This window comes from Ochotona princeps, chromosome 26 (genome assembly GCF_030435755.1).
Source record: "Ochotona princeps isolate mOchPri1 chromosome 26, mOchPri1.hap1, whole genome shotgun sequence".
Taxonomy (NCBI): Eukaryota; Metazoa; Chordata; class Mammalia; order Lagomorpha; family Ochotonidae; genus Ochotona; species Ochotona princeps.
Window position 1 is genome coordinate 25,600,429 of NC_080857.1, and position 27,785 is coordinate 25,628,213.

At 52.3% G+C, this 27,785-nt stretch overlaps 1 protein-coding gene across 2 annotated transcripts in view; it reads right to left on the minus strand.

Moving 5' to 3' along the window:
• Positions 1-11,738: 11,738 nt before the first annotated feature.
• FNTB (farnesyltransferase, CAAX box, beta) overlaps positions 11,739-27,785 on the minus strand; it is a 66,955-nt gene continuing 50,908 nt past the window's right edge. For both annotated transcript variants that reach the window (XM_004584478.2, XM_058655583.1), the window contains exons 8-12: positions 25,442-25,571; positions 22,430-22,562; positions 19,606-19,717; positions 18,802-18,916; positions 11,739-13,082 (exon numbers count right to left, since the gene is read on the minus strand). In XM_004584478.2, the coding sequence (XP_004584535.1) occupies positions 12,951-13,082; positions 18,802-18,916; positions 19,606-19,717; positions 22,430-22,562; positions 25,442-25,571 (622 nt within the window). In that variant the 3' untranslated portion in view covers positions 11,739-12,950. The remainder of the gene's footprint in view (positions 13,083-18,801; positions 18,917-19,605; positions 19,718-22,429; positions 22,563-25,441; positions 25,572-27,785) is intronic.

The window sequence follows — 27,785 nt, forward strand, 5'->3', positions numbered from 1 at the left end:
TAAGCAGGGAGCTGGATGGGAAGTGGAGCTGCCAGAATACGAACCACCGCCAATATGGGATCCCAGTGGTTGCAAGGCGAGGGTTTAGCCACTAGGCTACTGCGCCAGGCCTGGTGTGTCAGATCTTTGAACAGTAGAGTGTGCTGATGCTGCTGTCATCTGAATGGCAGGTTCATGGTATCTCCTGTTGGGTTTTGAGATGTTTCTCCAACACGTTTAAATGCTAAAGCTGTGAGGATTACAGGTGATGCTTTCCAGGGCAGAAGAAAGAGTTGGGAATGAGAAGCCAGGTGATTGGCCCTCACTCTTCCCCTTTTTTCCTTGCCTTTCATGATCTCAGTATACATAGCATGAAATGCCACCCGTGTTTATTAACCACAGTTAGTATGATCAAGACAGATGTTGGAACTGAGCTTTGTTCTGGCACAGCCGGACAGACACCTAGCATGTGGGGAGCTAGTTAGAATGGCGATAGAGCTAGCTGGGGGTCAGGTGACGGGTCCAAGAGTCATTCTAGCTCCAGGAGACTGCCTAAATGCACAAGAGGTTGAATTTAGGCGTCTGTAGAGCCCAATGAGGACTTGGAAGTAAAACACAGTGGCAGAGAATGTGGTGGGCTCGAGTCAGCCCAGGCCCTCCGGTGTGTGGGAAGCAACTAAATACTCCTACCCCAACCCTAGCCTTGGAAATTGGTCCTTGCTCTTTTACTGATGCCCGTCGGCATGGTCAGTCTCCATCATTACCCTCCACAGCTGCCCAGTCACCTGCTGAAGTGCCTGCTCCCCTCAGCTGGCATGAGCTCACCATTTCTCTAATCCTATACACTTGCTCACAGTGGTCACACTGTTGAAAGTTTCTGCCTAGGCACTGTTCAGACAGCGCCCCAACTTGAGTAAGAAATGAGCGGTCATAGCCGTCATCCCAGCTGAGTTTGCACAAGATCATGGACATGCGTAATGATGGAGACCTGCACGGGCACTGGAGGAGCTGGAGGCTCCTGTGGGTGCATGTCATCTGACAGCCTGAGCAGGTGTCTGCCGTCGTCCCACCCCTGTGGGCCATCAGCTTTGGCCGCTGGTGGAGGCCCAGGCAGAATTGCTCCCAAGTTCCTCTAGTGGCGCTGCTCAGAGGGGGTCTCTGGGCTATGCTTGTTAAGAAGGCATTTCTGGCTCCAGCTCCTGTGACCTAAAGCACTCTGGCACAGTGGGAACCAGGCTTAACAAGTTCGCCACTCAAGGAACAGCCAAGCGCTGCTGGCCTCTGGTCCCCGGGCAGGATTATGATCCAGCCAAAAGCGAGGATATCTCAGGCCTGATTGCTACCAGGGATCGGAAGCTAGAACCTTTAAGAGTTCCATGTGGGGAAAAGGAGTTTGTTGATCAGAGACCAAGAACTTTCTTCAGGGCTTGGGGGTGTATTGCAACTAGGGGCTATCCCCTAGATGGTCCCTGGGAACGAGAGAGGTGCCTTTTTCAAGTGAATCTCAGAAAAACACAGTCCGCATGTGCTGTGGGTAAGCGAGCAGGTGGCTTCACTACAGGGAGGCCTGGAGCCGCCACACAGGCATGCTCACGCTGCAGCTTTAGAGGCATCCACAATGGGGCAGATGGCCGCTCACCCAGGAAGTGGTACGGCCTGGAGCTTCACTGTGGCTGTGAGGGTGGGGAGGAGAGCACAGGCTGGGCAGTGCAGCTGGGGTGGGGCTCTTAAGGCCAAGGGTGTGAACCTGTCTGTCTGGTTGGCGTGGCAGCTGCTGCCCTGACCTCTCAGGTGACATTGCTCTGTGTGCCTTGCCACGTGAGAACAATTATAGCACCGAGTGTCGCTGCGAAGCTTGCAGGTGTATGTAGGAAAAACCTTGAACTGTTGTAGCTGGTGCTGGAGAAGCACTATTCTGTGGCCGTAACTGCTGAGTTTTAGTATTAAGTGGACTGGTACCCTTTCCCAGAGTGCCTGGGTTTTGTTGCAGCATGGAGTGAGTGTGAATGCCTTCTCCCTCTCCAATGGATGAGAGTTGGATGCATCAAAGTTCATAAGAGAAAAAAGAAGTAGATATATATTGAGTGGCTAAAGGACAGACAGGCTGTGCGTGTGTCCCGGAGGGACTAGCATAGGGTCAGAGATGTGTTAACCACTTGGAGGATGAAATTCCCCCTTGCTGGCTGGGTCAGAGCTGTGAACTACCAGTCTGCTGGTGGCGTGGCCCCCGTTCTTCATTCCCGTGTCCATTGGTCTTTGTGTAGTATCCGGTGGTCAGCACATCCTGGGCCTGCCCAATATGCCTCTGCTGGTAAGGATAGTGGTGGAACCATCTGCTAACCCCCTCACAGGGTCCTTCAGGCAGAGTCAGCCTGCTGGCCAGGGTGTCGACAGACCCTGCTGATTGCCTCCCGACTCCCAGGGCTATAAGTGTGCCTCCCACACTGCATATGCACACACCCTGCAGGATGAGCCTGTCTAGGAGAGCACCTGAGCCAGGTGGCCCTGAGCAATCCACAACCTGCCGGAGCAGATCCCCTCCTGCACCTGTGCCTGGTGCCAGCTGCCCCAGCAGGCCCAGTGAGAATTGTTTTCCTGTGATGTCCACTGCAAGGTGGGGCCATGGCACACCTCCGGCCTTCCCCAGGCAAAGCTGCCTCTTTCTAGAAAGAGGAAAACCAGAGAAAAGTAAAAAGGGCTGGGGGACAATGATCAAGAATAGGAAGCAAGCAAAAACCAGAGCCTTCCACCCAGTGTGGTGAATTAAACTTCTTTCCAAGAAATAGCAAACTGGCTGGTGCAGGCTGCCAGAGAGAGGTGTGTGTCCTGTTGCCCAGGAACTGGAATGAGGCCTGCAAAGTCTGGTCCAACAGCTGGCCACATGGATATGCAGTCACTCCTGCTTAGCCCCAGCCTGGGGCATGGTTGGGGCACAGCTGTCTAGGTGATGCTTGACAGCCTTGCCAACTCAGGGTGGCAGAGGCAGAGCTAGGGTCAGAAGGCCACAGCTGGCCAGCCAGTTAAGGAAGAAATGTCACATCCCTAGCAATTACCTAGGGATATTTGGGGAGGAAAAACTTTGGCCGTGTTTCCCATGCAGGAAACACAAATCCAGTGGCAAGCAGCCTTTCCTGATAGTGAGCTCCCAGAAGGTCCGAGGCTGCTCTGTCGTTGGCTGGCATCCCAGCACAGTGCTCGGCCTGTCATACATACAACTTAAGACATGTGCATGTGCCGGTGGACCCAGCCCCTGTAGTGCCTGTCCCCGGGCCCTTGTGTGAGGTCCTTTACCCCATGGGATCTCTGAGCAGCCTGGCTTCTCAGCCCAGCACCATGCAGGCTGCTGGGGAGGTACAGGTAGCCAACACAAACTTGAGCACTCCCCCTGGGAGCTTGAGGTAGGTGGGGATGAGTTGCACCAGGTACAGTGGGCTCCAAATGCCAGAGGAGGTATGGTCTGCGTGCAAGAGGGCAAGAAGAGCTGGGCCACTGCCTCTCAAGCTCTTAGGGGACTCTCCTTCCCCACCAGAGCCCAGGCTCAGGCTCCTGTGCAGCTGTGGGAGAAGGGAAGGAGGGCCGAGGCCTCTTGCCCTGCACAGGCAGGATAAGCATGTGCTTCCCTTGGCATTCACAGCCCCCGGGCTAGGGCTCTGGGCACAAGGCAGCCATCACTTCGCAGAGGGAGAGCAAGGGCTGGGTACTGCCTAGCAAAGGGTGCCGCGTGGGCCCCGGCACTGTCATCAGTCCCCTGCATTTCCCTGGTGGGACCCTTGCATCCCTGTGAGGAAGGCTCAGGCCTGCATTTCCCCCCTGAGATCTTTGACACAGCGAGACTTGCTCCATATCTGGTAGCTGAAGTGCCAGGTGCCTGGCACACCCTTTGTCCCGTCTGCCCAGGCCATCACATGTGTAGCAGGTGGCAACCAAGTCTCACACCCAAGATAACAAGCATGCAACACGGCAGAGAGAATTGTAACGTGATCAAAGGTTGAGAAAATAGTATACGGAACCCAAGTGTGGCCACTGTAATGTCAGCATTCATCGGCACTCAGTACTTGGGGAAATGACGATGCCTCGTTACCACTATTAACGAGAGTAGGAGAGTATGGGTTTGTCAAAGGGAGGTGGCCTCACGGCTGCCAGTGAGGCCTCCGGGTGGTTTGAGCTGCAGAAGGAAGGCCGCAGCTCTGGAGTGTAGCCCACATCTTCAGCCAGATGCACAGCGGTCACTTGCTTTCCTTGGAGGTCAGGAGTCCAGGACCCTCCCCGGAGCCTAGAGTTCACTCCTGACCCACGCAGTCATTCCCCCTATGAACTTTGTCTCTGGATGACCCATAATACCTAACGTGGTGTGTGCTCTGTAAACAGCTGGTACTCAGTGCTGTTTAGGACATTATGACAAGGGGAACACATGTATGCTTAGTTTTCTTTTTTTATTTGTAAAGATTTAATTTTTAAAATAATGATTATATGGTTGATCAGGGTGGGAAGGATCAAGGTTTAGGGAAAATTGGGTGAATTCATTGCTTCCAAATTTGCTATTTCTTCTTGTTCCTGGGGGAAGGGCAGAAACAAAGGGGAAAGCCACACACGACCTTCCACACGTCCCAGGCCCAGGGATGAGGAACCGCCACCTCGTATCAACCCAGACTCTCAATGTGTACATATTCCAAGGGTTCAGCACAGACGTTTTTCTAAGTCTGTTTGGGAAGCAGACACTGGTTCACTCCCTGAAACACCCTCTAAGAGCCAGGGCTGTGACAGATCACAATGAAGAACCAATAATACAATCTGGGTCTCTTACTTGGGCTACAAGGAGCCAGCTGCTCGAGTTGTCAGTGCTGCTTCCCAGGTTCTGTGTGACTAGAAGCTTGGAGTCCAGTGCTGGACTCGGACCACTGCCACTCCAGTGTGGGATACAGAGGTTGTAACCGCTGGGCCAGACACCTGCTACTTGAACCGTTTGAATCCGCAGTCAGGTGTGTGGAGCCTGTGCATGTGAACAATGACCAGATCAACAGGCACATTCCCATGTAGTACGTGTAGACAGATCTCTGCCCTGACATGGAGGCAGCATGCTCCAAGTTCTTTCTAATGGGGACATCACCGAAACGGAAAAGAACATTTGGAGACACCTGGCAAGCTCCGTCAGCGGTACAGAAGTCCAGCCACTGTGGAGAAGGGCAGTTTGCCTCAGAAGTCTTCCTCTCAAAAAACCATGACCCCCATCTACTCCCGAGAAGACGGCACACCAATCCCAAGTGATGAACATTCTACAGGATTCCTGCCCAGAGCTTACAATTCCAGGAAGCCAGGAATGGCCCCAAGGAACCTGATGGCACCTCATGAGCAACTGTAAGGATGGTAGGTGCGTGCAGGGGCGGGGGCCTGGGAGGAAAAAACCAGGTGAGTGAATACTGTAGCAACACTGATTCATTCATTGGGATATATGCTTTTACTTTGAAAAAACTTGTTTTTTCTTTGAAAGGCTGGTTTACAGAGAGGAGAGACAGAGAGATCTTCCAGCCCCTGGTTTACCGCAATGACCAGAGCTGAGCCAACCTGAAGCCAGGAGCCTGATACTTCTTCCAAGTCATCCACATATTTGCAGGGGCCCAAGGTCTTGGGCCATATTCCACTGCGTTCCCAGCCTTATTGGCTAGGAACTGGGTCAAAAGTGGAACAGCCAGCATTCAAACTGGTGCCCATATGGGATGCTGACACAGCAGACAGGTTTAGTGTGCTATGCCACAGCACCGGCCTGCAATGTTCTATATTCAAGTAAGATGTTTGTAGGAAAAACTGGCAGATGGATGTGTGGGAACTCTGTGCTGTCCTTGCTATTTTTCTGTTAACCAAGAACTATTCTAGAATGCTAACTAAAAAAAACAAAACAACAAAAAACCCCCCACTTTTCTTGTTATTTTCCAAGAGTTGTGCTTTTGCAGGGGTGTACAGGGTTGTGGAAGGTTGGCATTGAGTTGAGCATTGCCCCTGTCCTGCCCGCTTGCTGTTCTCAGATGTGCCAGAGAAGCAGCAGTGAGGGCATCAGGCCACCCACACAAGCTGGGGGAAAAGCAGAGGCCAAAGCTGGTGATCGCAGACAAGTGTAGGACCATGCCCAGGCACTGCTGAGACGTGCTGGGGTCAGGCTGGGGAAGGGCTGGCTGCCTTCGGGGCCGTGGTCAGCTCCCGGAGAGACTGACTCACCACAGCCTTGCTGTGAGTCACGTAGTGTCACGCTCCGCACTGGGCTGCCATGCACTTGGTGCAGAGCACGTCATGGTGCCACAGACTTGGCAGAGCACAGGCCCCCAGGGCAGGGCTGAGGTGGGCCTGTTCCTGTTTGCGCATCATGGCCGTTGTCTCCAGCCAGGCTCTCGGCCCCTTTGTCATCCACCCCTGCAGGGGACACTGGCTTGCCCGCTCCCTTCTGGGGAGGTCAGGAGGGGACTTGGGGAGGCAGCAGGTCTGGACGCAGGCACCGACTTGGCCACACGATAGCCAGGAAGCCCCGGGGTGAGTCACCTGGCTTTCAGACCTGTTTGTCCAGCTGTGAAAGGGATGATGTGCCTGCCTCTCCAACTTCTGCAGTTGGTCCAGGACCAGAGGACGGGTCTGAACCAGGACGACTCCCTTTGGGTTGCTGGGCTGGGGAAGCGGGGAAAGAGGCTGGCATCTCCTGGGCAATCTGTGTAGCCCTGGGGTGGAGCCCTATAACAGCAGGCTGCACTGGACACCCCTCTGCTTGTGGCCAAGTTAAGACTCCACAGTGTCACCAGAAGCTGAAAATATCTTAAGTCAGAACTGTGTGTAGGTGCCAGTGCTGTAGCACCACAAGTTAAGCTACCACTTGTAAAACCACATCCCACATTGGAGTGTCCTTGCTGTTGGGCTTCCCCCCTTGGGCTCTGTCACCCATGTGGGAGAGCTGGATGGTGTTCCTGGTTTCATTCCTTCCTCAGTCTGTATGTGTGATGTATTTGAGCAAAAAGAAAGAAATCTTTTATCCATTGGCTCGCCACCCAGATGGCTACAATGGTCAGGGCTGATTCAGACCAAACAGAGGTGCCAAGAGCTTCCACATCTCCCAAGTGCAAGGGAGCCAAACACTTACGTCATCATCTCCTCCTTTCCCAGGCCAGGACTAGCAGGGAGCTGGATCGGAAGTGGAATAGCTGGGACTTGAACCGGCATCCATATGGGATGCTGGTGCGTAGGTGGTAGCTGGCTTAACCCTCTGTGCCACAATGCCACTGGCTCCTTCCTCATTCTTAGCACTATCTGCTTCTGTCAAGCCCCATTTCCCCCTTGGGGGAGAAGCCGGTGTCTAAGACCTCAGCAGCACATTGTATTCTGGCCACTGGGTGGCCTATCTGAGAAGCACTTGTGCTGATCAAAGCTGCTGAAATATGAAGGCCGTAGAGAAGGCAGGCTGGGAGAGTGCTAAGGGCTGGGTCTGCTGAGCTTGACCCCAACAGGATGTAAGATCTGGGGCTACTGTTGCCATTTTAGTACCACCTGGGGAAAGCCAGAGGGCAGGGCTGATGCACCTGGAGGGATACTGTGGTCCCTCACACAGGTAGCTCTGGATTTGGCAGTTGGTACTTTTTTGCTCAAAGGTAGTTTGGGTCAAGTTTTTTTTTTTTTTGCAAAAGTGTGTTCAATCATACTGTGTCTGAGGCAGTACGTGCCACTGACCAGTGCACCTGGGATGCTGGAATGTGTGGCCCAATCTTCACTAAATTCATTTGCCATCTGACACTACTCTGACACGGAGAGATGGCTCCACTGAGGAGTCATGGAGGAAAGCTCAGCGAGTGTGGACGGGACCTACTTTCACTCAAGGGCAGGCCATTCCAGCGCCCAGCCCAGTGGGGCCCAGCACCTGCTTTTCTAACAGTTTCCTGGAAGCAGCAACACACACTGCCATGCCTTGCAGTGACAATGGCTGCCGTGTGGATTAAGGGTGACAGACCACGGGACCCAAAAGCCCAAAACACTGAGCGTATGGCCCTCTGCAGAAAAGCTTGGCTTCTCCCTGAGGTAGTAAGTGGTAGGGCAAGATGCCAGTACCACACTTCCCCTGAAAATGAAGCCATCTCCAAACGAGGAGTCTTACCCCACACCAGGCCCTATTACAACCTTAGGAAAGCAAACACTCATTGAACCTGAACTCACCCAGAATGAGGTGAATGGGAGGAGTCTTTCGCCTTTGTGTTGAGACGTTGTCCCAGGCAGTGCTGTCCCAGACAGTTCTTTTCAAGACATAAGCATATTCACTTCCCCCCTGCAGCCGCGCCCTTCCTGTGGCGGGATGCTGAAGCTGCTGTTTGGAACTCAGGCCCAGGACTTGCCACCACAAGGAGCTGAGATCAGGGGCCGGCATCATGGCGGAGCAGGGAGAGACGTCACCTGCAGTGCCAGCATCCCACTCGGGCACCGGTTTGAGTCCTGGCTGCTCTACTTCCCCTCCAGCTCTGTTACTGGCCTAGGAAAAGCAGCGGACGATGGCCCCTGTGTGTAGGCTCCTACCACTCACTATGAGAAGACCTGGAAGAAGCTCCTGGCTCCAGTTTCTGCCTGGCCCAGTGTTAGCCACTGTGGCCATTTGGGGAGTGAAGCAGCAGATGGAAGAGCTCTGTCTCTCCCTTTCTCCACAAGTTTCAAATCAATTAATCTTAAAAAAAGAAGAAGAAAAGAAAAAGGTGGGAGGGAGAGGTGGGATCAGCCTAAACATAACAGGAGTGAGAGACACACTGCTCAGATAGTACCAATGGAGCAAGCTGATCCATGCCTCTCCCAGCTAAAGGCAACAGTTCCAGCAGCAGCCCCTGGGCTCACGCACTCGGTGCCACTTGGCTGCAGAGCTCCAGCCAGAGAGCCACATGCCAGCTCAACACTGGTGAATGGCTTTCAGGGCATGCGGTCAACCACCCCTCAGGGCTTCCAAACTCCATCTCTCTACCAAAAGAAGTCGCCAGGAAGCAACATTCATGCTGACCCCTAAGGCCAAGGGCACGGCAGCCAGGTGGCACTGTTTGGGATCCCTGCATCCCACACTGGAGTTCCCACTGGAATCCAGCTACTACGCTTCTTCCATCTGCTGGCTCACTCCCCAGATGACCACAACAACCAGCACTAAGCTGATCCAAAGCCAGGGGCTTCTTCCAGGTCTCTCATGCGGGTACAGGGACCCAAGGCTTTGAGCCATCCTCCACTGTTTTCCCAGGTCATAAGCAGGGAGCTCAAAGGAAATGGAGCAGCCAGGACATGAACCAGCATCTGCATGGGATGCTGGCACTGCAAGGCAGAGGATTAGCCAGTTGAACTATCGCACTGGTCCCAGCTACTGCACTAACAATTCTACTTGTTAATGGACCCTGGGAAGCAGCAGGGGACGATGCTTGGGCCTGTGCTACATACGAGAAACCCAGGTGGGGTTTGGGGGTTCTGGTTTCAGCCTGGCCCAGCCATGATTGTTCCAGGCATTGGACAATAAACCAGTGGATGGCAGACCCTGCTCTTCTGTTAGGCCTTTTTATCTTCATCTACTTGAAAGACTAAGTCTAGCCCTCCATGGAAAGCTGGGCCCCGCTGGTGACTCAGTGCTCCAGGCTTGGCCTTTGAGGTCTTCATGAGAAGCAGCTTCAAGGTGGACACAGTGGACGTGTGGGCTGCTGACTTCCTTGGAAAGGACTACCCTCAGATTCTCACTAGGAACAAGATGGTCTCTCTCGGAAGCTGGCACGTGTCTCTTTGTTGACAAAAGCCCCCAGAATGACTGATTGTAGTTCTCTCTCTTGACTCCAGGAAGCGCTGGTTAAATAAAGTTCAGTGGCAAGTCATCTCTTCCTCTTCCTCCCCTTCCTCCTCTAAGTTCTTGGGACACTATTGTCCCTTAGTTTTTGTTTTTTTTTTTTTTCAAATTGTATTTGAAAAGCAGAGAAAGGTGGGGAAAGATTTTCCACTCACTGGCTCATTGTCCAAATGCCTGCAATAGCTGGGGCTGGGAACTCTATCTGGGTCTCCCATGTCCTTGAGCCATCTTGCCTCACAGGCTGTACACTGGCAGGGAACTGGAATGGCAAGTGGAGTCAGGTCTGAGTCCCAGGCACTCCCACATGGGATACAGGTGTCTCAAGTGGGGTGTCAACCGCTGTGCCTACCGCCTGCCCTGCCTCCTTCTCCCTTAGGGTTTCTGCTCAGTAACTCCCTTGATGCATGCTGGTTCTGCAATGCTGGCTCCTTCATGGAACAGGCTGGCGCATGGAGCCTCCCACAGGAAGGAGACAAAGCGGCCTGGCAATTCTGAGGCATCACGGCTGCAGTTCTTTCTGGCCACTGTCCCTGGGGAGCTGGCCGTGGAGCGTGAGGAATGAGCGTGGAGGCGAGCCAAGGCCACACCTAGGGGGTCGGCTTTGGGCAGCAGTCCTGACGGGCTGGTACTTTTCCAACTTGAGGCATCTGGACATTCTCCTCCTAACCAAGACTTGTTTGCCTGGAGGGACATAGCTCCCGTGGGCCACGAGATCGATGCTGGCACTGTGGCTAGGATTACGGGTGCTGGACTAAAGGACCAGTGAGGCTCCTGGAAAGTGGGCCCCAAACTGTTCCCATGATTCACAGCCTCTTAGATGAGCCACAGCAGTCCCAGGACTGTGGGGGATTCCCCCGGGGTGACGTGACAAGGGAACCCTGAGACCCAGCATGGGAAGGTGGGCCAGGCAGGTCCCGTCAAGCTGATCAAGGAGGGGAGGCCGTTGTCTTTGAGTTTGTGTCCTGTGCCAGATGGTGCTGTTGGCCACGGTCTGACTTGGGGCTTCTGAAATGACCTCACAAAGACAGTGCAGTTTAAGAATACCACGTCCTAGGACTGCCATCCCAAAGGGATTCCCGCTGGCCTATCCAGTGAGGCTCCCTCAGCTACAAGTAACCCACTGCAGTGCTGCCCAAGGGCAAGGATGGGGTCCCTCTGAACAGAGACCTGTACTTGGACTTAGCCATGGGGGATGGGCAGGCAGTATTTAGGTGGGCTAACCCAACTCAAATGCTAGGGAAGCATCAGTCACCTCCCCAGGGACTTACACATCCAACCCAGCGCCCCCCCCCCCCCGCTGCCCCACCCCCTCCCAAGAAACCCTCCAGGGAAGGAAGACTTGTGCAAACATCATCTCCCAAGATGGCAGCCAGCCCAGACAAAAGCCATCCCTTCTCTTCTCCCTGCACTCACCAGCACAGCAATGACTCTCACCATGCCCTGAGGCCCCTTTGGTCACAGTGATGAGGATGCATGTCCACAGGGCACCATGCAAAGGCCAGCGAGGAGCAGGAAGCACGTCACAGGATATGGATTTGGGGGTGGCTAGGAGGGTACTCTCCTCTCTCCCTTCCAGAAGGGGCAGGCCACAAGCAGCTGCTGCCCCAGCCTCTCTTGGAAGATGGTCTCTTGCTGGGCACATGCTAGCCTGTCCCTCCGACGACAGCCCCCTGCCTCCAGCCAGCTTGCTACCTTCTCTTCTGTCCCCCTGCTGCCAAACAAACTGCTCTGGGGCCCAGTAGCAAGTCCCCACTCATACAGCACGGGGTGTGCTGCCACCTGTGCCAAGTGAGCTGCCTGGGGTGTCGGGAGATGGGCTCCTGCAGTGCCTGGCCAGGCCCACTGCTTCCTCACCTCTTTGGAGCCATCGACTCCAGTGATCTGGCATCCGGCACACAGCAAGACTGTGGGGGGTACAGATGGCAAGTCAGAGGCAGCCTAGAAAATGTTAGTCTTTTATTATTTCAAGGAGGTAATACGGAGCCCAACATGCCAAAGCCATAGGAAGCGAGAGGCAGCAAGCTGCCAGGGATTTGAGAAGAGCCTCCCGTGGTACGCTGCTTCTCCAAGCTCCTGTCCGTGACACGTGCTGGCCAGGTCTGGGGCAGGAGCCCGCCGTGACCGAGTGATGGACGGATGGCTCCACTCGGTGCCCTGCTGCCTGCCACAGGGCTCGGCATGGAGGCGCTCAAGCCCACTGTCCCCATTAGTGGCGGCGGCCCTGCCTGGCACTTGATGTTACTCCTGGGAGCCCAGGGCAGGCAGGATCCTCGGCCTAGGTGAGAGTCAGTCATGTTAATACTCTGGGAGCAAGACGAAGCTGTCTTGGAGCAAAACAGGAGGAAGGGGAGATGGCAGTGGGTGGTCCCAGGCTGCGGGTGCGGTCCCAAGGACTTCCGTGGTAGGGCCAACTCTCGGATACATGATGAAGAAGGAGACAGCGTGAGCTTGGAGGCTGCTTCCTCTGGCCTAGAGTGGAACGCGGGATTCGTTTTCCACGTATTACTGCTTTCCAGGGTAAAAGTCATCGCCTCAGGAGGTTGGGGGTGGGTGGGAGCAAGGACTGCCTGCACACCAAGCGTGGTCCTGCGGAGACGCATTGCTCAGTCCTCCAGCGTGGAGGGGACACCTCTTCCGGTCTCACCACGGCTCCTTTCTTCTGCAGATGGTCAGGGTGGGAGGCGCCTTGGCATAGCCCCATGTGGTCCTGTCCAGGGCACTCATGGAAGCAGGGTCTGGGGCAGCATTTGTATATCCAGCGAGGCGCCCTTGGTGGCAGGTGCACACAGAGTCCTGGCAGGGGCTGTGGATGCTGTCAGGCCACAGACACCTGTTCGTTTCCGTGTGGAGCAGGCTGCAGCTGTGAGCAGGTGTCGCTTCCTCCCAGCCACAGCTGCTCCCCACAGCGCAATCACACAGCTGAGAGAGTTTTACTTGGAAAACTGGTGGAAATAACTTAAACCACATTGCTGTGTTCTCCTAAGGGAGAGCCATCAGTTTGGTTTGGTTTGTGGTGTGGTGTGACGAGAAAAGACAGAGATCCACAGCTGCACGGTGGCGAAGGCTGGGGCGCACTATGGATCGGAATACGTACGTACACCTGGTCTGAGCTGGGGCGTGGGGGAGCAGGGCAGCAGGGCCCACAGGCCGTCTAGACGGTGGCAGGCTCTGCAGTCACCTCGTCCTTGAACTCCTCGGAGCCGGGCACGGGTTTCTGCAGGAAGTGCGTGGTGGCCTGGATCACCTTGTCCGGCCCGATGTTGTACACGGGGTGGGTGGGCTGCTGCAGAGACAACAGACGGAGGAGGGTGAGCAAGCCTGAGGCATCTCAGACACGGGGCCTCCTCGCCCGGACAGGTGCGTGCAAAGAGGCCTCCAAACCGCACGGGACGCATCCCTCAAAGCTCGACACCAGTAGCATGGGGAGCGTTACACAGTCGAAGACAGTCTTTCCAGATGCTCAAATGCTTACAGCAGGATGCATGATAATCTCAGCCTTACCTTTTAATGTATTTGTAAAGATTTATGTATTTGAAAGGCAGAATGGCACAGAGAGACAAAGAGTAAGCTATCTCCCATCTGCTGGTTTACTCCCCAAGTGCCCACAACAACCAGGGCTGGGCCTGGCTGAAGCCAGAGTCCTAACTCCACCCTGGTCTCCCCGATGGAAAGGTAGGAACCCAAGTATTTGAGCCATCACCCCCTGCCTCCCAGGCACACGGCAGAGCACCCAGGACTGGCACCAGGACTCTGAGGTGGCAGGTGGGCAGTACAACTACCTCTGCCACAAAGGCCTAGCCCTCACAATCACTTTTTTTTTTCAAAGATTTATTTATTTTTATTGGAGAGGCAGATATACAGAGAGAAGGACAAACAGAGGGAGGAAGATCTTCCATCCACTGGTTCACTCACCACATGGCTGCAACCGCCAGAGCTGAGTTGATCCAAAACCAGGAGTTCCTTCCAGGTCTCCCACACGGGTGCAGGGGTCCAAGGACTTGACCCATCCTCTGTTGCCTTCCCAGGCCACAAGCAGGGAGCTGGATGGGAAGTGGAGCAGCTGGGATACAAACTGGCGCCCATAAGGGATCCTGAGAGCATGCGAGGCAAGGATTTAGCCACTAGGCTATTGTGCTGGGCCCATAATCACTTTTTAAACAATGTGCATATGGATGAATAGGCAAAAACTGGACAGCCACCAAAAGATCATATGATGGGATTGTTTTAAATGTTCTTGCACTTTTTTTCGTTTTTGCTATATATTCAAATTCTGAAAACAGTGAGCAGGTGTTAACATATACAAGCAACTTAAAAGACCCTAGCCCTAGGATGCCTTAGTAATAACATGAGGTCCTACTTCGGTCTTGTGTGCTATGCCACTTCTACACAAAAACCCAAAGAAATGGGGCATACCCCAGGCCAGAATCCAAGGCTTTCCTAGCCTGGGAAAAGGAAGAAAGGGACCTAGTTACAGAGGAAATTTGTGAATTTCTAAGGTAATACTATTTGCAGCCTCTTGCAACAACAATTTGGATGAAGTGAATAAATTTTTAGAGCATTACAAACTACAAAAAATTGACTTGAAAGCCTCTTTGAACTCTATATGAATAAATGAAATGTATGTAACAATTACTTATTATGCCACCAATATGGTGCCCAAAAAAAGCTATAGGCTATAGCCAGCATTGTGGCATAGCCCTAAAGCTGCCTTCTGCAATGCCGGCATTCCATACAAGCCCTGGTTTGAGTCCCAGCTACTCCACATCCAATCCAGCCCCCTGCTAATGTGCCAGGGAAAGCAGTGGAAGGCTTGGGCCCCTGCACCCACACACAAGACCCAGATGGAGTTCCTGGATCCTGGCTTCAGACTGGCCTAACCATGGCTATTGAGACCACTTGGGGAGTGAACCCAAATGGATGAGAGATGTTTCTCTTGCTGTTTCTCAAATAAATAACCTAATAATCTGAACTCCACAAGTTTTTTTTAAAGACAAAAATGTGGATGTGGTTCTATGAAGCAATGATATTAGCCTGAAACCCAAGACGGAAAGGAGTATGTTACAGCTTTAGACCAGTCTATCTGATGAGCAAAGTCCCCAAAAATCCCGGCACAATACTCACAATGTGAGCCCATCAGTGTGCTGAATACCCACACTCTGCTATTACCAGCTGATCTCAGACTGGGGTCAGAGCAGTGGCACGGAATGCTAACTCTCCACCTGCAGCACTGGCAATCTGTATGGGTGCCGGTTCGAGTCCTGGCTGCTCCACTTCTGATCCAGCTCCCTGCTTATCGCCTGGGAAAGCAGCAGAGGACGACTCAGTGCTTGGGCACCTGTACCAAGATGGGAGTCCTAGAAGAAGCTTCTGGCTCCTGGCTTTGGATCAGCCCAGCAGCGGCCATTGTGGTAGTTGGAAATGACACAAGACACAAGCTAATCCTTTACAGAAAAACATGAAAAGATCAAGGAAGACCACGAGAGACAATCTGCAAGATGAGTTCCTGAGAAGGCAGCCTGATTATTGAGAAGATGCTAGCTCTTTCTGTTCATCCATAATCTAGTGTCATTCCACAAAAATCCAGATTTTGTTTGGTTTTCATGGTGGAATTTGACAAGCTGATTTTAAAAGAAAAGGCAAGAGATAGCCAAGGCAGAGTCTTTCTTTTTCTTTCCTTAAAAATTGATTGATTTGGGCCCGGCGGCGTGGCCTAGTGGCTAAAGTCCTCGCCTTGAATGCCCCGGGATCCCATATGGGCACCGGTTCTAATCCCAGCAGCTCCACTTCCCATCTAGCTCCCTGCTTGTGGCCTGGGAAAGCAGTCGAGGACAGCCCAATGCATTGGGACACTGCACCCATGTGGGAGATCCGGAAGAGGTTCCAGGTTCCCGGCTTCGGATCAGTACAGCACCGGCCTTTGCGGCTCACTTGGGGAGTGAATCATCAGACGGAAGATCTTCCTCTCTGTCTCTCCTCCTTTGTGTATATCTGACTCTGTAATAAAATAAATAAATCTTTTTAAAAAATTGATTGATTTGAAAGGCACAGTGATGGACAGACCTGTTTGCTGCTTCACTACTGTAAGAAGCTGCAGTGACTGGGCATGCGCCAGGCTGAAGCCAGGAGCTAGGGAACTCCATGTGGGTCTTCCATGGAGGCGGCAGGTGCCCGAGCACTTGGGTCTTCTCTGGCTGCTTTCCTAGCCACAGAAGCAGAGGAGTTGGGTTGCAGGTGGAGTAAGCAGTGATTCAACGTGCTGTACCACACTAAACCAGCCCCTCCAAGGCAGTTTTGAGGAAAAAGATCCAGGAGGACAGGATTTGCCCACCTGCGTTCAGACTTGCTTTGGACACTGCAGACAGGCCAAGAGGCCAAAGGAAGGGAGCAGTGTGTGGGCAGAGTCCTGACATGGAAGCCTGCATGGGCATGCATAGGAAGAACAGGCTCGAGACTTCTGCAAATGGTGCTGGGCAGAGACACTACCCTCCAGCTCTCGCTGTCAGCGGACCCAAGGGAATGAAGGGGAGAAAAGCACAACTTCAGATTACTTAGAACAGACATTTATGGCTGTGAGATAGGGGAAGAGTTAGGAAGACTCCTCTGCCCACTCCCCCCACACACCAAAAATCCCTAAACTCATGGAAAACAAAAACTGTTACGAATACTTTGAAATCTTCGACTTGATTACAAAATAAACCACTAGAAATGAAAACTTTCACAAACTGAAAGGTGTTCACCACAGGGACCTAATGGCAAAGGGTTGATACCAAGAATTCTCAGGGGGGTGGTGTTGTGGCATAGTGGGTAAAACCCCAAAGCCTGCGGTGTCAGCATCTCACATGGGCACTGCTTCAACTTCCAGATGCTCCACTTCTGATCCAGCTCCCTGCTAATGGCCCGGAAAAGCACTGGAGGAAAGCCAAGTGCTTGGGCCCCTGCACCCACATGGGAGACCCAGAAGAAGCTCCTGGTTTCTGGCTGACTCTGCACTCACCGTTGAGACCACAAGGGGGATTTCTGTCTCTCCTTCTCTCTCTAATTCTGACTTTCAAACAGTAAGTTAAAAAATAGACAGAGAGCTCACAAGTACATAAGAACAGAGCGAACAAGTGAGATGACAAATCAGTGTGACAAGGAGCAAAGGATATGAAGCGGCAGGCAATACAGAACAAACCTGACATGGTGAAGGGCTGGGAGAGGTGCCCAGCTTCAACCAGTACCAGGAGAATGCAAGACCAGATGGAGATCCCAGTTCATACCCAGCAAATCTGACTATGGAGCACATCTTGGTACCATTGGGGCACAAACTAGTGTAAGTACGTGGCGGGGAGAGGGGAGAGGATGAAGATGTACACCCGCCTACGGTCCAGCGGCCTTCACACACAGCTCAGGACCCCATGGAGAATGTCCACAGCAACGCCACAGCAGCAAACAACCACACACAAGTACAGAGGACTCAACGGAGGCACCATTACACATGGCAAGAGATGACAGTAGTTGAACCAACAGGCTGCTGCTGCTGTGGTGTGGTGTGTAAAACTGCTACCTACAGTGCTGGCATCCTCCACGGGCACAAGGTTGGAGTCCCAGGTGCTCCACTTCCAATCCAGCTTCCTGCTAACGTACCTGGGAAGGTAGTGGAAGATGATCCATGGACTTGGGTCCTACATAGGAGAGTCGGATGAAGCTCTTGCCTTCAGACTAACCTAGTCCTGGTCATTACAGCCATTTGGCGAATGAACCAGCAGATGGAAGATCTCTGTCTCTCTCTGTGTTTCTCTGTAAACTTCCTTTACACAAATACATACACACATAAGTGAAAAAAATGAGTAAACAACATGTACCAACATGGATAAACTGCAAAAACAGATTGGCCAGGGAAAGAAAGCTATGTGGAATGGTTAGTAACAAATGATTTGGAAATACACAAAACCAGCTACATACTGGGGCTATTGTAGCACATCAGGCTAATCCTTGTGTAGAGCCAGCATCCCACATGGGTGCCAGTTCGAATCTCGGCTGCTCCACTTTAGATCCAGCTTGCTGCTAATAGCCCAGGAAATCAGCAGAGGATGGATCAAGTCCTTGGGCCCCTGCACCCAGATGGGAAACCCAGAAGTTCCTGGTTTCTAGCTTTGAATCAGCCCCACTCTGGCTACTGCAACCATCTGGGGAGTGAGCCAGGCTCCCCACCCCAACCTCGTTCAAATAAAATTTAGGACTCTCTCCCCATCTCGGGTAGTGGGGCAAAGGGCAAGAATGGAAGCGGAATGCCTAACAGACCAGCACAGGGAATGTGGAGCCTTGAAGAAGCTGACCAGTCATTACTCGGAGTCTCCTAAGCAAGCATGAGGGTGAATGTCTTGTCACTCACCCTTGGGCTGTTTGTGTCTCTTCTGTTTGGAGCATTTCCCAGCTTAAACCAACCAACATACAAGGAAGGTTAAAGCCACAGGTAAGAAAGCAGGGCAGCTGCCCAGGAGGCAGTGCCACCCACCAGGGCAGCTCTAAGTGGGACCATCCTGACACATCGCAGGGACAGTCCCTGTGAGCAGGCTCCCGCACTTGTCCCGTGGCTGAAGTTTTTGAAGGAAGCAGAAGCACATTCAGGAAATGGCCCCGCTGTGGAGGAGAGCTAGGAAGGGAGCAGGGCGGAGCTGAGACCCCAGGACAGATGGGGTTGCTGGACAATGCTGTGAGAACTCAATGCTGCTCTGGGCAGCAGCTGTCTGCTGCTTCCTCTGCAAGGCAGCTGGGATTCCACATGCAGGCTCAGGGCCGTGACCCAGGGAAGCAGGCACAATGCCCTGGGTCCGCCGGGAGCAGCATTTGCGCTGTGAATCTTCCTACAACAACCACTGAGCAGTGGGCCAAGAGCTTTCTCAGCCTGTCCACACGGAGAAGGCAAGCAGCCGGTTCTCACAGGATGAGTGTCTGCTGCCGTGAGCTGGGGGACCCGGGGCAGCAGGCAGGCATGTACTGAGCCCTCCAGTCGGCCTTACCAGAGCATTTTCGGGCACGCCCAGGATCACGTCATGTAACATGGCCCCACTGCCGAAGTGCTGGGCTATGGACAAACCACTGAGGCAGTAGCAGGTGTGGTAGAAGTCACGTGACCTGCAAGCCGACAAGAGACCCCAAATCCCCGAACAACCATGTGAGTGCGGAGGCCTGAGGTGACCTCGGATCCCACAGCCCATCTGTGTCCTCCACGGGAGCCAAGGGAAGCATGGCTTTCAGAACACCCTCACTTGGTTCTGCTTCACCCCACACCAGCCCCACAGTAACCGGAACTGTCATCTCGGCCTCTCTAGGGCTCGGGCCAGGGCTAGATAATATGCATTTCTCTCTCTCAATCGCTAGAAGTGAGCCAAGTGCCGGACCAGGCCATGACCTTAGAGGCCAAAAGCAGCAAGATGCAAGATGCGCGCTGGGGGAGGGGAGGGACAGGACGTGGCTGACTTCCAGTCGCCTTTCACTCCGGCACGTGAAGCATCTATTTGAGTTTCATCATTTCATTTGCTGCCGTGATTACAATCTCTACTTTCCCACACTCAAGAGTCGTAAAATCTTGCATCCTGGGATATTTAAATCATGCCTTTTTTTTTTTTTAAAGAAACAGCAATCTGTCTACCTACCTGGGGGAGAGAGTGAGGGGACACATGCAAGCTGGGAGAGACAAGCTGGACAGCTGATAGGCTCGTGCAACCCTGCCTGCCCCACCACACACACACACACACACACACACACACACATGCTTGCTCCCCAAACTGGCCACCCCGTCCGTCCTGGGAAGAAGCACTCACTTGCCCGGCTTATCCAGAAGGCCCCCCGCAGGGCACTGGCAGCACATCAGAATATACTCCTGCAGGGCCTGCTGATGGAACATCCAGTGGCTCATGCTGAGTGCTGGGTCACCTGCGAAAGGGCCAGAGGTCAGAGGGGGTCTGGTGAGGCGCCTTTTATCACATTGGGGGGGGGTAGAAGGGGGTTTCTTCACTTCTTCCACCCCTTGTTGGAACACTTGCTGCCTCCCTTCCACCCACTCCCTCCTGATCCTTGACCCGATGACCCGCGTCTCGGGGCAGCAGTTCCAAGCAGCCCTCTTTCGGTTTCCCACATGTGTATTCTATCACCCAGGGTGGGCTCTTAGCACCCTCACAGGCAGCCAGGGGAGAAGCTGTTGGCGCAGCTTTGCAGCCGGGCCCAGGACTCTGGACTCCAAATGCTTCTGTCCCCTAGCAAATCTCTGAGACTTGTTAGCCAGACTTTAAGCAGCCGAGGCAACTCTTAACAGGGGCAATGAAGCCTGTTTCTCCTCCTTTGCCAAGCCTGAATTCAACCCACTATTCAATGGGCATTTGCTGAGTTTTGTTCTTGGCACAGAAATGTTCCCTAACAAACATTGCTAGGCTCTGCTCCTCCTCCCCCTGCCTGCATCATGTAACAGGATGGCCCGAGCGACGATCAGCTATCAGGGTGATGATGCTTCAAGAACACGCAGCTGGGCTTCTTGTCTGTGACGTGTGACGCATTCGCTCAGTGAATGCTGTGGGTAACACAGCTGTCTGCAGCAGGGCTACTCCGCCAACCAGCACAGGTGTGCAGAATCAGTTTCTAGGCATGGAAACCAATCGAAGAAAATGCACAAAGGTTGTGCAGTAGTTCCTTGGTCAATTTTATATTTCCTTTCTTCCAGACGCCTATCTATTCCGAGCCTGAGATTCTCAGTTTTTCAGAAGGGTGAGAGGGGTGAGCATGAGGCCTAATACGGGCCCATTCCCAGGCCATGAGACCAGCTCGACACACTGGGGCTCGCCACGGACAGAGCTGTGATATGACCAAGCACTCCCAAACCTGTGCTGCAATTCATACGAAACGTCAGGCAGCATCTCCGGGGGAGGCTCCGGCAGGTGGCACTCCATCAGGGCGCTCTGCAGATTTCACCAGCACTGCACCTTGACTGTTGTCCAGTTTCCAAGTAGACTGTCTGAACCCCAGGATATTTCTGTTTTTGGAAACACCTTTTGGGGGGAATTCCTGACTGTCCCACTCGTGGTCAAGGCAGAGACTACGCAGCCCCAGAGGCAGGGACTCCATGCTGAATGCTCTGAGACCAGCTGGGAACTCAAGGCAGAAACAAGCAGCTGCCGAGAAATGTAGATGCTAGAGACCAGCGGCGTGGCCTGTGACGCCAGCATCCCATGTGGGTACCAGTTTGAGGCCAGGCTGCTCTGCTTCTGTCCCGGCTCCTCTGATAGTGCACCTGGGTGAGCAGCAGCAGATGATCCAATTGCTTGGGACTTTGCACTCACATGTGAAACTGAGAGAGGCTTCCAGCTTTGGCCTGGCCCTGGCCTGACAGTTGCAGCCATCTGGAGAACAAACCAATGCATACAGAATCCCTCTCTCTCTCTCTCTTTCTCCCTCTCTCTAACTCTGCCTTCCAAATAAATAAATAAAATCTTTCAAAAAAGATACTAAGAAACTAAAGAATGAGGCTCAGAAACAATAAACAGGGCCCGGCGCTGTGGCCTAGTGACTAAAGTCCTCGCCTTGAATGCATCGGGATCCCATATGGGCGCCAGTTCTAACCCTGGCAGCCTCACTTCCCATTCAGCTCCCTGCTTGTGGCCTGGGAAAGCAGTCGAGGACGGCCCAAAGCCTTGGGACTGGGCACTTGTGTGGGAGACCTGAAGGAAGTTCCTGGCTCCTGGCTTCAGATTGGTGCAGCCCCGGCCCGCTGCGGTCACTTGGGGAGTGAATCATCGGATGGAAGATCTTCCTCTCTGTCTCTCCTCCTCTCTGTATATCTGACTTGGCAATAAAAATAAATAGATCTTTAAAAAAAAGAAACAATAAACAGAAAGAATATGGGGAGAAAAAGAATGAAAAATATCTTTTGCACGGGCCATTAATTCCCCCACTGAGTCCCAAGAAAAGCTTCTCTCATGCCCAGGAGAACAGACTGGCACCACAGGGCGGTCAAGCTTCCCCACGCCACCGACCCACGGAGTAAATGGGAAAGATGATTGCAAGCAGCAGGTGGCTTGAGGTTCAGGGAGGGAAGAAGGGAATGTTCCTGGATCTGCACTTGCTGACTACGTCTGTTTTTGCAATGTCCCCGGAGACGCCATAGAAACAAACACGCATTTTGGCAGTGGATTAGACTTGTCTTTAGGGTAGTCAGTGAATTTAAGGTATTTCTACTGCTGACAACTATGCAGCCAGAACTGAGGAGGAAGGTCCTCTCTCCATGGGTTCTAGGCCTTCATTCCTTCACACACGCTGACTTCTTCGTCCCCATGTGACCGTGTGCGCGGTGCGGGTTTTCAGCTCCAACATGACCAGCACGGAGCACCGTGCCAGAAACCGTGGCACCACACCCAGCTGAGATGGCAGTCACCAGGGGGGTTGGGACAGGGATGGCCTGCTCCCCCTAGATAAGAGCAACCCTCCTCTTTGCTCTAAGTTTAAAGGCAGCTCACTCTGCTCCAGCCAGTCTTAACTTGCCGCCACAGCAGCAGGTTTCACACCAGGGGCTCAAATCCAGGACCGACAGAATTCATCAAGTTCATCACAACCCTTCCAAACAAATCGCCCTGGCTCCCAGCAGCACCCCCGGCTCACCTTGAGCATGCAGCGCACGGTGCAGCAGGGGAAGCAGCCCCGCCTGCCAGAAGGAGTAGCAGCCGTCCACCAGCTTGTTGCAGCGGCCCTGGAAGCCGCCTTCGAATCGCATCTGCCGGCTGGTTACCCATTGCTGGGAAGGAGACACAGGGGAGAGGTGGGTGGGGTATCAAAGAGACGCGAACGCCAGCAAGAGGGCACCTGTTCAGTGGCTGGAGCCTTCTCCTTTTCCTCCCCTCAGAGCCACAGGTCCCGGAGAGCAGCATGGAAACTGACCTTCTCCGGGCAACCTACCCTGGTCTCTGGTTAGCTGCTGTTACAGCACCTGTTCTTTTCTAGGTTCCAACTCAGTACTGGTACCGAGAGAAAAAAAAGAAACTACACAGGCATGTATGGAGACCTATAAGTCTTTTAATATACACACCTTAGAGGCAGCATTTGGTGCAGTGGTTAAAACTCCATTTGGGGGCCCAGCACAATAGCCTAGTGGCTAAATCCTTGCCTTGCATGCACCAGGATCCTATATGGCTGCTGGCTTGTGTCCTGGCTGCTCCGCTTTCCATCCAGCTCAATACTTGTGGCCTGGGAAAGCAATAGAGGATGGCCCAAAGCCTAGCAATCGCACCCGCATGGGAGACCCAAAATGAGCACCTGGCTTCAGATCGACTCAGCTCTGGCCACTTGGGGAGTGAAACAGCAGGTGGATCTTTCTCTTTGCATACCTGCCTTTCCAATCACAAAAAAATAAAGTTAAAAATAAATAAATAAAACAACTCCTTTTGGGACACTTGTGCCTCAGGTCCCAGTCTCAGGCCCACTTCTAACCCTAGCTTCCTGCTAAGCGCACCCCTGTAGGCAGCAATTATCAGAGTTCCCAACCCACACAGGCGATCTGGACGACATTCTGGGCTCCCAGCTTCAGCCTCGTCCAGCCCTGGCTAGGCTGGGAGCTTCCTCTACTCCCCACTTCCAAATTAAATTTCAAAATTTATTTTGTAAAAAAATCTTAAAATACCTTACATAGGAAATGTAAGGCAAGGCTACCAGTGGCTCATTTCTTATCACTTCCCTACTCAAAGGAGTTTATTAAAAACAGATCATGGAATTCCACGATGATCCTGGCCCTGGGAGACGGCCAGTTCAGGTGTCCCTGCCAAGTCTCTAGCTGCACTGGAGAAGCCATCTGTCCTGACTCCCACGTGATGACTGCCCACTGTGGCCCCTGCTTGTCCAGGGTAACCTTGGCTCACACAAGCACATCTTTCACTTTGAAGTGGTGAAAAAAAAAAAATATGGCCTTTGGTGTCCCTCAGTGGGTCACATGGGACACCTCCGTTCTTCACTTATCTCCCAGTGTCTAAACACACTTGACCGTGACCATCATGGGTTTGTCAGCCGCAGCTGTCTGAGCAGTTAGGGCATTTTCCTGCCCTTCCCAAGGTGACTCGGTGTGGAAGCAGTGTTCAAAACCAGAATACTGTTTTCGTTATAAGTTGGGCTTTCCCTTGTTGTGGACCTTCCTTCTGCCTGGGGGACTGGACTTGGATGTTCCAGTCCATCTTAGTCGGCTTTTAAAATGACAAGAACAGGCATCTGGTATGGCCATGGACATGCCTCTGGGGGTGCCCACACTCTATACTGGAGTGCTCGCTCTGTTTCTGACCTGACCCTTGTTCCCTGGGAGGCTCAGGCTGAGTTCCTGCCTCCTGCACTCAGTCTGATCCAGCCCCACCGAGGCCTGTGGGGAGTAGATCCTTCTCTGTTAATCTGCCTTTCAAATAAAAACAAAGTTTTTTTAAAAAATTAAAATCCTTGGGCTTGGCAGCGTGGCCTAGTGGCTAAGGTCCTCGCCTTGATCCCATATGGCCGCTGGTTCTAATCCCGGCAGCTCCACTTCCTCTCTATCTCTCCTCCTCTCAGTATATCTGACTTTGTAATAAAAATAAATCATTAAAAAAAAAAAAAGATACAATGAAGTTAGAATCAAGAAACTAGATAACATGAGTTTACACACATTTAAAAAAAAAAAAATTAAAATCCTTGAGGCAGGCGTTTGGCACAACAGTGAAGCTGATGCTTGGGATGCATGCCTTCAAAACAAATGAAAGAACAGCGCATCGGATGAACTCCTACGTCCAGTGCACAAAGCTGGGCTTTTCAGCACAGGCCTTCATGGATCTTGGAGAGGGTGAGAGCTGACAACTACTGCTGACGCTCCCATGAAGAACAGAAGTTCTGCAGGAAGCTCATGACGTAGCCCGCAGTGGAGGGCCTGACATCTGAACTCAGCAAGAGCTGAATGTCGGCTGTTGCTGACTCACCTTGAGGTCATGGTCTAGGGGCGACACGCTCTCCAAAGGACCCCAGAAGATATACGTTCTGTTTGGTGTTTCTGAGCACGTGCGTCTGCGCACTGGACCTCCACTGACCACTCAAGTCTAATGTACAGACGCCCTGCAGCTGACTGCTTTCTGAGTTCATTCACTCTGCTTACCGGCCAGGAGCCTGGAGCTAGTCAGAAATGCTTAGGCCACCTGCTCGATGCAACTGCCAGAGAACTCATTCAACGAAGGTACTGAATGTTCAGCAGGGTGTGGTAGGTAATAGAAGCTTGGCTTCAAAATGCTTCCAAGCTCTTCTAATTTTGTCTTCCAGGAGATTGTTTTTGAGATGCAAGGCAAACTTTAATTCTAAGAGATGGCATGAGTGACACTTTCCTTGATGGTAGGAGGAGAGTTTTCTGGCTCATTCCAGATGTCTGGGGGGTATCCAGGAGACCATGGTGTTGGCCCAACACACCAGGTGGAAAGTGCCAAGCCAGGAGACACAGGGACAGCCAAGTGTGAGTGCAGTTGTCTGCCCCTTATGCAGCCCCAGAAGAGTGCTAAGTGCTCCGAGGGCTGCAGCGGCACCGGCATCCCGGCAGGTGCAGGGGATGTGCTCCAGGCTCTCAAGGTCTCACCACACCAGGGACCTGGGGCCCAAGGGGAGAACAGCTCAACACAGACTCACCAGGAGGCTCTTCAAGTTCAAGGACCGTTCTTTCTGGAGGATCACCAATGCAGCCAGGCCACAGAAAGTATAGCCACCGTGGGCTTCCATTCCTGGCACACCACCAATCCCGCCTTCCCAGTTCTGACATCTGAAGAGAGAAGGGCAACGCTGAAGGAACGGTCAGGGAGCGGAGGCACACAGTGTAAGATCACTCAGGTGGCACACCTCGTGTATGGAAATGAAGAAACTAGCCCAGCTGGGAGGCAAGGAAAGCCGTTTAGTTAACTCTGGGATTTCCCTTTGCTGTAAATTTAGAAGTGATCTGTTTGTATGAGAAACAGTGCTTTAAATGACGACTCTCGCATAACAGCTTAAAATTAAACTGGAAAATGATTGTTGATTCTTGTTACCTTTTAAAGACAAGCCTTACTGCTGAAATTTTTCCTGTTTTTCTGTTTTCAAAAAGTTGCTTTCCATGTTGGACCCAGCACTGTGGCACAGTGAGTTAGGCTTCCACCTGTAACACTGGCATCCCACATGGGTTCTTGGTTTGAGACCAGGAAGCTCTGCTTCCTGTGAATGCACCTGGGAAAGCGGCAGCAGATGATGACCAAGTATTTGGGTCACTGTACCCACGTGAGAGACGTGCGTGGAGTTCTAGACTTCCAGCCTCCATCTGCTCCAGCCCTGGCTGTGTGACCATTTGGGAAATGTATGAGTGTTCTCTCTAGATATAATTTTACCTCTCAAAATAAAAAGAAACCTTCCAAAGAAAAAAGTCTGTATGCCAAACACAGATTCTTTTGTAACAGTTCAAAAATTTTATTTTTAAAAACTAATTTTCTATGTATTCAAAGTACCCACTTACTATTCAATCCATTAATATGTGGGATTAGACTACATAGTAAGAGGGAATTTTAAAAAACATTAATTTTCATTTGAAAGGCAGTTAAAGAGAGAGAAGCAGAGACAGAGACGGAAAGAGATTTTCCATTTGATGATTCACGCCCCAAATGGCTGCAGAGCTGAACCAATCCGAAGCCAGAAGCCAGAAGCTTCTTCCAGGTCTCCCACACGGGTGCAGGGGCCCAACCACATGGACCATCCTCTACTGCTTTCCCAGGCCACAGGCAGGGAGCTGGGTGGGAAGTGAGGCCACCAGGACACACACTGGCACCCAGATGGTGTGCTGGTGTCACAGGGTAGGGAATTAGGCTTCTGTGCCACCATGCCAGCCCTCAGAGGGCATTTTGGAGTAATACAGAAGACATGCACAATCTTTGGCGCAGCAATTTAGGAGTTAATCAGACAAACTGACCAGGAACATGTTCAAAAATCAATGCCAACACTCTTTATTCTCATTTATGACAGGAAAATGCTAGACACAACTTAGAAGACAGGTCCATTCATTATGATACATTTGCACAAAAGAATGCTAAAAAGTCATTTACAACCCATTTAAAACAAATGTCCGGGCTGGACATTTGTATAGTGGTCAAGACACCACTTGGGGAGCCCACATTCTGCATCAGGCTGCTTGCGTTCCAGTCCAAACAACACTTTCAGTTCTAGCTTCCCGCTAAGGTACACCCAAGGGAAAAGTATGGGTGATCCAGGTAGTTAGTCACTGTCACAGACCTTGGCTGAGTCGCAGGCTCCTGAGTGGCCTGACTCAGCCTGGCTGTTGTGGACAACAGGGGAGCGGACCAGTGGATAGAAGCTTGCTCTCTCTTGTTTTCTTAAATAGATGTATTTACTTATTTTGTTGGAAAGGCAGATACACAGAGAAAAGGAGATACAGAAAGGCAGATCCTCTGTCTGCTGGTTCACTCCCCAAGCGGCTGCAATGGCTGGGGCTGAGCCCATTCAAAGCCAGGAGCCAGGAATTTCCTCTCGGTCTCCCATGTGGGTGGCAGGGACCCAAACAATTGGGACATCCTCTACATCTTTTCCCAAGCCATTAGAAGGGAGCTGGATCACAAGTGGAACAGCCAGGACTGAAACTGGTGTCCCTATGAGATGCTGGCATTGCAGGCAGCTACGCCACAACACCAGCCCCTAGTTAAAAAAAAATCCACTTATAAAGGGTGACTTTTTGAAAGTCTAAAGCAAGGGCAGGCATTTGGCACAGTGGTTACACTGCTGCCCCGAAGAGCCTGGTCACATCCCAGCTCCTCCACTTCTGATCCAGTTTTTGCCAGCACACACCCTGGGAAGCAACAGATGACGGTCAAGTTCTTGGGTCTCTGTCACCCACATGGGAAACCTGAATTGAATTCCAGACTCCTGGCTTCAGTCAGCTGGCTGTTCCAAGTATTCAAAATGAACTAGTGAATGGAAGATTAACCATTTTCTCTCTGGG